A 12,689-nucleotide genomic window follows, 5' to 3' on the forward strand; every position below is an offset into this window, starting at 1 on the left:
GACATAAAGTTGTTTAAAATATATCCATAGTATGCTTCTAATGTCTGTAGGATCTAGCATGATAATATCTCTTTCATTTCATACATAGCTAATTTATGGTTATGGGCGCTCTCTCTTTTTTCTCCATCAGCATTAGAGGAGTTTATTCAATTTTATTGATCTTTCTAAATAATCAGCTTTTGGATTTATCATCTCTGTTGTCTCTTTTCTAATCATTGATTTTCTGCTCTTATTTTTATTATTTCTTCCTTCTACTTACTTTCCATTTTCTTTGACCTTTTTCATAGTTCCCTAGGTGATGTCTTAGATAACTTTTCTGTTCTAGTATAATTATTTAAAGCTATAAATTTCCCTTTAAGCACTGCTTTAGCTGCATCCCACTTATTTGATATGGTATAACTTGATTATCATTTAGTTTGATATATATTCTGATTTTGCTCATGGTTCTCTTCTAAATGACCCATGGGTCAAAGAATTATGATAACTTCCATTTTTAATATGTCTTGCTGGTATTAATTTCTAATTTTGTTCTACTGTTGGCAGAGAACATACTCTGTTGATTTCAATCTTTTAAAATTTATTGAGATTTGTGCCCTGCAAATAGTCTTTCCTGGTGATGTTACCAAGAGTACTTGAAAAGACTGTTATTATACTGATTTTAGATTTAGGTCTTCTATGCCTTTACTTACTTTTTTGGTCTAATTGAACTCGCCAACTATTACCACAATTTTTTGTCATTTTGACCCATTAATTCTATCCAGTTTCACTCATGTATTCTGAAGCTTTTTTTATTAAGTAGATACACATTTATGGTTATGGCTCCTCAGAGATATCATTTTATAATCTTCTGACCCTCTCGCTTCTGCAAAAGGTCACCTGTCCTTCACATCATCGTTCCCAGGTATATAACATGTCATTGCTCACGGCTGCTTTCAAGACTTTCTCTTTCATGGGTTTGACTATGATGCACCTAGGTGTGGTTTACTTTTCAATTATCCTTATTGAGTTTAATGAGGAATCTAACTCCATTCTTGATATGTGACTGCTAAGAGTTTCGAGTCCCATCATGTCCTCATCCCCTCTGCCTCAAATCTGAGCAAGTTGATAAGGAAGCCCTTGGGGCTGGTGAGAATTTTAAACCAGGCAAGTCTGGGCACACACAGGAGTGCAGGAATTATCACCCCAGCCCCATGTCTCCTGTCACTCCTTTCTCAAGTAATTTTTGGACCAGTTTGGGAGCCTGCCCTGCTTTCCCCAGAAAGCCTTATCATATGAACAATAATCTTTTTCATGCCCTTTCATTACATGTTTGGCTTCATCAGTCTCACATCAAAATCAAACTTGGGGAGGGATCCACCCCACATATAATTCACACTGATTAAGCACTTACTATATTTCAAGCATAGCACTAAGTCCTTACACATACTGAATTACTTAATCTTCCAATAACCCACAATTTAGGCAGTTACCCCATTTGACAAATGAGATAATGGAAGCACAGAGATGAAGTGACATGTCTAAGGTCATACAGCTAGCAAGTGGCGGGGATAGAGGCTGCATTCTTAATTACCAACACTATTCTGTCTCTTATATAGTTTACTAAAAATAAAAACATAGCAAGACAAAATTAAAACAATAACTTTGGTATAGAATTTCTGATAAGTAAAGCACTATAGAATGTGCTTAATTATAAAAACTAGAGATTTCACTGTAAGAGTCATAATTTCTCAGGGAAAAAAAACGCTTTGGACAAGGAAATTAGTAGAGCTACTCCCAAATTAAAATACGGGGAGACACTAAAATTTCCATAGAGTCCAATAAGATAAAACTGATACTCTTCTTCTTTGGTTTGGAACAGCTCTTTTTAGAAGCAGAAGAAAGGACCAAGTGATGATTGAAAAATTTTTTACCTTTCCCTTTAAAGTTATGTTGAAAACACACTTTGAGATCTTGCTAGATGTTTCTACTGCCTTTGAAAAATAACAAAATATCTCCCACACAAATAAAATAGTCCCTATCATTGAAAAGATTTAAATATCAATTCTAAAAATAGTTGCTCAAAATATTTCAAGTCCTGGGCTTCCCTGGTGGCGCAGTGGTTGAGAGTCCGCCTGCCGATGCAGGGGACACGGGTTCGTGCCCCGGTCCGGGAAGATCCCAAATGCCGCGGAGCTGCTAGGCCCGTGAGCCATGGCTGCTGAGCCTGCGCGTCCAGAACCTGTGCTCTGCAACGGGAGAGGCCACAACAGTGAGAGGCCCACGTACCGCAAAAAAAAAAAAAAAAAAAAAAAATGCTACATACTTCATGCAGATGTATGTAACATTCCTCCATTCTCCCCATATAGTCTACCTGTCCCCAGCACCACTAAATTTGGATTCCCAAGTTTTCAAAAGGAGAATACAGACAGCTTATTTAAAAAGCTGGATTTGTTGAGTCTTCCCATATCATTACCCTCAAGCAAGCTCCTGTCAAACTGTTTTCCTCCTTTCTGCGTAAAATTTCAGAAAGATCCCATGGCTGTTCTAGTCACACCCAAATAGATTATATATATATAACACAATAAACGTCTTTGCAGAAATTAAAATTTTACTGCCCTGATCTAAATCAAAACTTTATTCTCTCATTCAATTTTGCTAATTTCACCTCTTCCAGGACTCTCTGTTACCTCTAAGGGCCCTGTAGGTTCTGGAACATCACGAAGAGGGGGTTTTAGGGGACGAGGGAACAGACTTATAAGGTCAGAAGCCCAAATGCAGCCTCTTCCCTGTAGTTAGTTCCTGTTGCAGGAATTTCTCTGGCTGTTTGGCTTGGGTCACTCTGACTTTCCAAGTTGAGCCTCTTGATCTGTTCAAGACAAGTCAACTTCAACTACCTTAGTAAAGTCCACCTGGCCCATGGGAAAATTCTTGCACCTTTGATGCACTGCACTCTGAACGTGCAGACCATTCCAACAGTGCCCTGCCTTCATTCTACTGATGCAGGAGCAGCTCCAGCTGCTCTCTCACTTTTTAGCCTTTTTCAGATGACAGTCAGGTACCAGTCTATTTATCTCCCAAACCTCATGTCAAACTGAGAAGTTCCCTGAAGCCCCTCAATTTGGATAAAGAAAGGGGAAATGCCACAGCATACCCTACTCGCTCCCAAGTTTTCACATGGGATCCCTTCCACAAACTCTTATATTTTATTTACATGGCTCAGAGGTCAGTGATGGGTTAACTGTAGCAAATACTTGTCTCAGCTAATCCTTTCTGCAAGTCCTGCATGAATGGTATAGCACCTCAATTCTCAGTGTAGGTTACTTGCAATCAGTTGTTCTCCAATTTCGGGTCTCTGAATAAATACCAGAAGAGTCCCACTTTCAAAAGCTGTTACAATTTTGCTTCCACGTAAGACATAAGCAGGTCATAGCAGGCTAATGTTCCCTATTGCAACAACTAGGGGGAAAAAAGTAACAAAAAATACTTATTCAAAGACAACGGAGAGCTATTAAAGTAATGAGATCCAAATGAACAAAGACTACGAGAAGCGAGAACACTTTCTGGTGAACTGATGACTGTCTGTCATTTCCTTCCCTGGGGTCACCTGCAGATTCTAGGTACACGCTGAGCATCAGGCTCGGTCTGGGAAGAAAAACTCAACTGAAGAAAATAACACAGTCAAACATTTGACAATCACAAGATTCTCCTTCCTCAAAGACATCTGCCTGATTTTAAAAATGCAAGCAGCAGGAGGCCCAAGAGCCAAACTCAAGCTATGGAAGAAGAGTAGAAGTGAATCTCCCACAGTGTTTGAGGGAGTGGAGGACAGAGACCTGCCAGGCTTTTAAGCAAAATCCCAGGAGAATCTTATTTGCAGAAAAGGTACGTGCCAGTGTAGACTAAATCAAATTAAAATGGCAACCAAGCCTCAACCCTGCTCAACCCCTGAGAAGATTAAGGTGATCAGCCTATCTACCTGACAGGGGAAAGCATCATTTGCAGCATCTATAATTCTCTTGTATGCAATATATGGCGTACAATCAAAATTACACAGCACATGAAGAGGCAGGAAAATGTGATGATAATCAAAAGAATGAACGGACAATAACAGAAGCAGACCTAAAGATGATCCAGATATTAGAGATGACAGGGACTATAAAATAACTACTATAAATATATTAAAGAAAATTCAGAAAATAGAAAAAACAGGTGAAGAATAGAGATTCAGAATCTATAATATCAAAGGAACATACTAAAAATGAAAAATATAGTATTTTAAATTAAGAACTTATTGGATATGTTTAACAGAAGACTGAACATAGCAGAAAACAGGAGCAGTAAACTCAAACTTAGGTCAATAGAAAACATCCGAACTGAAAGAGGAAAAACAAAAAGAATGTAAAGATCAGAGTATAAGAGACATGTGGGACACAGTCATTTCAGTCCAATTACCAGGTAAGATTTAACACAAGATTGAAGAATATCCTAAACTGGTGTTTTACTACTATTTTTCATCTTCACAGTCTATGTGTGGTACTGTCAATTTCAGGTCCCTTAGATCAGTGGTCCCCAACCTTTTTGGCACCAGGGACCACTTTGTGGAAGACAGTTTTCCTACAGACCGGGGTAGGGGGGTGGGGGAGGTGTTTTCAGGATGATTCAAGCACACTACGTTTATTGTGCACTTTATTTCTATTATTGTTACACTGTAATATAAAATGAAATAATTATGCAACTCACCATAATGCAGAATCAGTGTGAGCCCTGAGCTTGTTTTCACTTGACACTGATAGGGTTTTGATATGAATCTGCAAGCAGTTGATTTATTATGGTCTCTGTGCAGTCAAACCTCTCTGCTAATGATAATCTGTATTTGCAGCCGCTCCCCAGCACCGCCTCAGCCCCACCTCAGATCATCAGGCATTAGATTCTCCTAAGGAGCATGCAACCTAGATACCTTACAGGCGCAGTTCACAGTAGGGTTCACACTCCTATGAGAATCTAATGCTGCCGCTGATCTGACAGGAGGCGGAGCTCAGGCGGTAACGCGAGCAATGGGGAGCAGCTGTAAATACAGATGAAGCTTCGCTCACTCACCCACCGCTCACCTCCTGCTGTGCGGCCGCGTTCCTAACAGGCCATGGACCAGTACCAGTCCGTGGCCTGGGGGTTGGGGACCCCTGCCTTAGATGGTAGTGGTACATTTACATGTATTACCAGCGGGGACGACATAGGCCTGGAAACACTCTACTACAAGACAGGCAGGAGAAGGAGCAAACAATATAGTTAAATGTTGTCCCCAATAATAATGATCTTCCTAGAATGTGGTTAGTCACATAGTCTGGGCAAACTGAAATGGTTCCAGATAAGACTGGAAAGAGACCAAAGATGCTGAGAAAATAAAAGATGGTTATAATTTTTTAAATGCTTATTATTTTAGGTTGATTCTAAGTTGAGAAATGAATTCTTTAAAGCCAATACGTTACGTGAATGGGACAAGAAAAGTGGGGATGACGCTTGTTGCATCGAGCGTTAAATTTAAAATTATATATTAATTAACCTGGGTAATAATCCTATAATTTTATAAAGGAACCTAGGTCCTAGGGCAGTTGGATGTTTTCCCTGATAAGGTAAATGATAAAAATGCCCTACCGAAGAATATATTATATACACAAAAGGGCTCTGAGCACCAGGGTCCTAGAGCATGAGCTCCCTCAAAAAAAAGAACTATAAATGTAGGCACCACATAAAGGTTAAGGGTCTTAGCAAAGTGTCCTTCAAATTGTGTTTCACAGGACCACAGTGAAGTGCTCATTACAAGCGCCTTCACAACTTATACACAGAACATATAGAAAGAAAATGACAAGTTGGATGCTGAGGCTGGTAATCTCAAAGTTCTAGTTTGCATTTATAAAATGTTTCATTGCTTTGATGAACTGATTTTATAAATAAATGTTATACTAAATTATGATAGCTGTCTGGCAGAAATGTTTACTAAGCAAAGATAGACAATACAATTTAATGTGAGTTCTTTTAGAAAACCTGGAAGGAAAATGAAGACATGGAATATCTGTGAAAATTTCAAACAAATCATATTCATGGCTGTAGTGCTTTATAGCTTACAAACTAAACTTAACATTATTTCAAAGGACCCAAAAATAGTACTGTGAAAGAACTCAGATAGTACCACCCGTTTCACAGATGAAGAAACAGTCAAAAGTATAATCACATGCCTCAGGATTCACATTCATCAGTACTGAAGAAGCTGACTCAAAAACAAGTCATCAAACTTCAGAGTTCTTTCTGTCATAGTATTCCATATATATTATCTCATACACACACACACCCCCACACACAGTCTATTTCTATGTGTGAACGAGGGAGAGAGAATTATTCTCTTCTGAAATAACAAAAAAACACTAATTTAAGAAGAACTGAAGGATACTACAGTTTGGTTTTAAAAGACTTCTCTTTAATTCTTCCTGGGTTATCCAGAGAAGTAAAAGGGGTAGTAATACAAAATCAAAAGTAAAAGTTGACCATCTGCATGAAGTTTATTTCAATTACTCTGATATTTAAAAATTCAGAAGATGGAAAACAAAATCCAAATGTTAGCAACAGTATTAACAAGAAACATATCCTGTAAGGATATATAAGACACTAGTAATACAACTAGGTGAGGAGACGGGTGACAACAGGAGTGGGAGGGACACATTTTTCCACTGTATAATCTGTGTTTGAATTTGGAATCATGTACACATACTACTTTGTTTTAAGAAACATACTTTTTGAAGGAAAAAATATAAAGACATTTATTAGAATGTTAAGAAAATGAAAATATAACTGCCCTTTAACAGAAAAATTGACTTAATTTAAAGGGTAAAAAAGCAAAGCCAAGAATAGTCTAAGTATTGCCCAAAAGTTCTTTTTAAACATTTAATTGGGCTTCCCTGCTGGTGCAGTGGTTAAGAATCCGCCTGCCAATGCTAGGGACACAGGTTCAAGCCCTGGTCCGGGAAGATCCCACATGCCACAGAGCAACTAAGCCCGTGAACCACAACAACTGAAGCCCGCATGCCTAGAGCCCGTGCTCTGCAACAAGAGAAGCCACCGCAATGAGAAGCCCACACACCGCGCCGAAGAGCAGCCCCGGCTCGCCACAACTTGAGAAAGCCCGCGCACGGCAACAAAGACCCAACACAGCCAAAAAATAAATAAAAATAAATTTTAAAAAATTATTAAAAAAAAATAAAGTAAAACAAACCATAAAAAAAATTTGATTATGCTGACTGCAAAAGTAAAACATACTTTCATAGATAAATATTACGGAAAAATTACAGGACATTTCTTTTTTTAGGTAATCCATAAATAATCACTATTAACAATTTGATGTATTTCTCTCTAAAGTTTCAAGATTAAGTGTTAACATTTTTGGAAGTATTGCTTTATCAAGTTAAGAAAATTCCTATTCCTAATTTGTTAACATGAATACTGAATTTTATAGAAAGCTCTTTCTAGATCCACCAAGATCAGAGTGTTCATAAATATGAATACAGAGTATCTTACATTAATGGATTTCCTGTAGGTGAATCATACTAGCATTCCTGCAATAAACCTTACCTAGTCATGATTTTGTGGTTTTATTTTTATAATTCAAGCTTTTTCATTTATAATTTTTGCATTTGTTTTTATGAGTAAGATTGATATAAACTTTACTTTTACTATTCATTTTCAATTCTGGTATAAAATGAGTTGGGTTAAGTTTCCTTTATTATTACAGTTAAGGAAACTGTGGGTTAGGATTGGGTTTCTCTAATTCTTTGCTATTATAAACAATGCTGAAATGAACACCAGAAATCTTGGACCATATTCCTGATTATTTCCTTAAGATGAAAGATCAAAATGTAATTATGTGGTCAAAGTACCACCTTAGGAAAGCCCTTATAATTTATGTTTATGAAAATAAATTCTTCATTTATGTACAATGGATATTATCAAATTGGCATTTCAGACCTCACAGCCACTTGTTTTAAACTTTACAAGCTCTCCATCCCCACTGCTGTTTGGATTTTGCTTTACTGTAGATTAAATGCACTGAAAGTCACTTTTTTTTCTTCTGACTGATTCATACCTAAACATCAATTGCCATTCTGATTTTATGACTGAGTTGTCCTCCATTTGTTAGTCTCAAAAAATTGAGATGGAAAAGCTTCATGAAACTTTATACTATTCAGCTCATTGTAGCTGAATAGGTTAAGCTCTACCCATGAATCACTTTGTGTCACCACATAAAACAGTAGGAAGGAAGCAGTGACACATATGGGTAGTAGCTTCTATCCCTTCAGAGACAAAGCAATGAAGGCAGAGTTAATTATGTGAGGGGGATGGGAGGGATATAAAGTCAGGACTATGTTTCTAGCCGCAATTTAGTCCCACTCTAACATTAGAAGATGGGGGTTGGAGGAAAGGAAACTGTTAAGAAGAGTCAATGAAACAGGGATTTTTAAACAGAAAACATGTGTCATTTTAAAAAATTAAGTAATTTATGTTTCATGTTCATTAATACGTGATGAGTACATCAATACGTTAAGGTATTTTATTGACAACTTATTTGCAATTTTAAGTTAATAAGCTTACAGTAAATCCACCATGAATTACATTTTAAATAATTTTGCTTAAGCTAGGGTTTGGATTCCTCTATAATGGACCCTTTCCACACCCATTCCCCACCTTTTACAGTCTATATAATTAAGAGTTGACTGAATGTTTAAATACATTTAGTAGTTAAGAGGTGACTAATAATCTGACACAATATAACTGTTCTATTATTAAAAACAAACTTTATAAAATATATGGCTCCAGAATATAGTGCAAGAAACTTAAGGTTTTTGATAAACAGCCAATATTAACAAATCTACATTTCTTGAAATATTAAAAAAAAAAAAAAGACCACCAAATTAGACAAGCAAGTTTCTAAGCTTCAAGGAACTTTTAAAGAGTGAAAAACAAGATACTGGACAAGCACCACTTCACTTTCATTACTCAGGTAAAAGTGCGGGGAAAAAAATCTTTAAATGATGAAAAAGCCCTAGAATATGAAAAAAAACCTCTAAAAACTAGACTGGAAAATAAGGAAAAGAAATTCGACTAAAGGGATTTCTACAGTTTAAACAGAAGGCCTATACATTTCCATCATGAGGCTGCTTCCTACTGTATCTCCTTAAGAGACAGGACTGCATGACTCTCCTCTCAGTTCTGTTCTGCCAACAACCTCACCGCACTGGCACCGAAGCCCTAGATGAAGCTGTGCAAAAGCATGGCCCCCCGTCTTCCTGGATCACACAGCTCCCTTGGATGAGGAGACAACATACTAACTGGTCTCCCTGCCTCCACTCCTGACAGTCTCACAACCATTTTCCTCACTTCTTTACCTAAGACTCTTTGACAACTCCCCCATCACTCAATCACACTCATGTTCAGTGTGAACCCCCCAGCGCGCAGGATGTGGTGCTTCCTCCCTACCACACAGCCTCTGAGTCCTGCCATATCCCACCTCCCACCTGGCACTCCCAGGACCCCCATCACCAGTCCTCTCAACACCCCAGGGCCACTCTGGATGAATGGAGCTTATCCTGACTAAACTCCTCCTTTACCTCCACCCAGCTCAGGCACCAATCTTTCTCCAGGAGGAAACCTTCCACAAGCCGCAGAGCAGGGAAGGGTCCCCACTTTGCAAACAGCTCCCTAAGCATACATCTTTCAGAACACCTCCTGCACATTATGAAATTATCTTTCTTATTTTTTAAAGTTTACCTCCCTTACTAGGAAGTAAGCAACTCAAGAGCAAAGACTGTATGTTTATAAATGTTTACTGAACTGAAATACCAGGCACTATACAATAAAAAGTGAACACAAAAAACCTGACTTATTAACCAATTCATTAGCAAGTCCTGTCAGTTCAACTTCCAACCAAATCCATCCACTTCTGGTGGCAGCACAGCCTCCATGCCAGCCCAACCTCTGGCATCTCTGTTTTGGACTGCTTCAATAGCCTCCTCATTTCCCCGCTTGCAGACCACTATACCACACCAGTCTACTACACACACACATGCACACACACACCACTACACCACTACCCACCCTCAGCTCCAACCACGTGTGTCCGGCAGCCAGAATGATCTTTGTAAAAATATAAATGTAAAAAATTCTTTAAAAACGGATTAAGGGCTTCCCTGGTGGCGCAGTGGTTGAGAGTCCGCCTGCTGATGCAGGGGACACGGGTTCGTGCCCCGATCCGGGAAGATCCCACATGCCGCAGAGCGGCTGGGCCCGTGAGCCATGGCCACTGAGCCTGCAAGTCCAGAGCCTGTGCTCCGCAATGGGACAGGCCACAAGAGTAAGAGGCCCACGTACCGAGGAAAAGAAAAAAGGATTAAAATCTGAAAATCCACTTAAAAATCTTTATTTGCTTTCTATTACATTGACACTAAAATTCAAACTGCCCTACGATGCCCTCTATGATCTGACCCTTTCCAAGTTTTGTACTCATTTTGTATCACGCCATCTCTACTGCGATACAGTAAGTCCTCCAATACAATAAGCTATATCCTGACTTGGCATCTTTACACTCACTCCTTCCTCTGCCTAGAAGACCTCCCTCAGCTAGCTGCTACTTCTCAAAGCTCAGATTAAGTGTCACAATCCAATCCAAAGCAGTTTTACCCCTCAGTCGTTGTTTTCTTTGTACTCATTACCATCTCCAATTAGATTAATCTGTCCACTTGTTTACTGTGTACATCTATCCCTGAGGAGGGCAGGAACTTTGAGTTTTGTTCATACTGTATCTATCCCACGTGCCTAAAACCAGTGCCTTGTACACAGCAGGCATTCATAAACATTTCTAAAACGAAAGAATATACCAGGAAAAGTGACTCTTATTTAAGAAATACATGAAACAAGTGAGGTAAAAGAAATGGATAATTAACCTACTAAACAAGGGAGGAAACATTCTACTCCTAGTATTTGCAAGCAGACAGGCTGGTGTTATTAGGATCTATTATCAACAAGCATCCAGAGTGTATTTCCCAAAACTCATTAGAAACGTGTCAAGTAGAATGGTTTTACGTGCCATATGCTAGCCTATGTGTATGACACTGAAAACAATCATTTTTAGAAAATGCTATAAACTGACACTCCCGCAAACCCTGTAATATGCACAACTATAGTAGTACACATTAAAACACTTAAAAACCACTTGCTACTTTATGTTAAAAAACAGTATTTCTGACAGTGGTACTGATCTGTAAATGATTAAATTTACACTAATAAAACTTCAACCTCTTAAGTAACAGGTCCTTCTCATACAAGAGGTAGGTCTTCAAGACAGGTTCTGACCACCTATGACACCTAGGAAGCTGTCTCACATACTGTTCTTTGTTAGAAGTAGTGCTGCAACTCAAGCAAAAACAATACAAAATTCATCACAATGTTAGCAGCCTCTGTTCACTCCTTACTGAAGTTTTGACCAAGGGAGGCGAAAACTGTCAGTCACTACTGCACTGGTGATAGAAAAATCTTTGAATCTTTATTCAAATGTCATTCAATCACAGAAATTAGGATAACATACAATGAAGCATTTAGGCAATGAAGGTAAATGAAGACAGTGAAGATAAAAATACAATCTAAGTATTTTATTTTGCTTGATTAAACCTTCTCACTGTTCAAGAAAATGCTTTGTAAAATAAACAAGTCTTAACGAGTTAAACAAAATTAATACGACAGGTTAAAAATAGCTGTCATATTTTAATAATCACTATTGACAGGTCACTTGAAAGTAACAAAATTTCAATAACTTCCCTTCAGATTCCTTTAAGCAATTTTCAACAGTATGGCCATCAAATTTCTGATCTAACAACACTTACCTTGGTATGGTAACACATTTAGTATTACAATTTTGAGTGGTGATGGCTTTCTCAAGCTCATCTAATCGTCCTGTTTTCTTTAGCTTCTTCACCAAACTTTTAACTGCTTTCTCACACCACTTTTCTTCCTGTCCATTCTGCTCTCCACCACCTGCTCCTCCAGATCCACCCGCTGATTTCTTCCATCCCAGCAGTCTCTTCACAACTGGTGGAGTGAATGGCAAGATGGACGACATGTTCTTACCAAAGGCAGCGATCCACTCTAAGAAAATATCCTCCTTAATCTAACCTAGAAAAGATATGGAAAGGATAATTTAGAAGCTAACTTTACAATCAACTACTAGTTTCAACATAGTATCAAAAGCAAATTACAGAATACAATAGAAATTCAAATTATTTCTTTCACAACAGACATTCAGAAGTTATCTTTTTCACCCCTGAAAATGACTTTAATAATTTAAATGAATTGTGGAAACAAATCCTTCTAAAAACAAGACAGTGTTATAAGTGGACAAATATAATAATTTTGCAAGTAAAATCTTTTATCTTTATCAACACTGGACAAGTTTATCACTACCCATACTACTTTATTTTTAACTTAGTATCAATAAAATATCTTCACCAAAAGAAAGTTTTCCTCACTTTTTAGAATTTCAATCTATTCTCAAAACACGTAACAAAAATATTTTTAAAAATTTACAAGCTCAATATCCCCAAAGTTTTAAAGTTTCATAACCAAGTATCATAAAGTAAAATGTAAAGTTATAACAAGGGAAAAGGCATGAAGTG

General features: G+C 37.9%; 1 protein-coding gene across 2 annotated transcripts in view; it reads right to left on the reverse strand.

Annotated features, from left to right (window-relative positions):
- The window catches only part of SMAD2 (SMAD family member 2), a 96,164-nt gene that overhangs the window by 57,128 nt on the left and 26,347 nt on the right, over window positions 1–12,689 (reverse strand). For both annotated transcript variants that reach the window (XM_060310224.2, XM_030867875.3), the window contains exon 2: window positions 11,901–12,189. In XM_060310224.2, coding sequence (XP_060166207.1) covers window positions 11,901–12,136 — 236 coding nt within the window. In that variant the 5' untranslated portion in view covers window positions 12,137–12,189. The remainder of the gene's footprint in view (window positions 1–11,900; window positions 12,190–12,689) is intronic.

The sequence above is a fragment of the Globicephala melas genome, chromosome 13, assembly GCF_963455315.2.
Source record: "Globicephala melas chromosome 13, mGloMel1.2, whole genome shotgun sequence".
In the NCBI taxonomy this organism is placed as follows: domain Eukaryota; kingdom Metazoa; phylum Chordata; class Mammalia; order Artiodactyla; family Delphinidae; genus Globicephala; species Globicephala melas.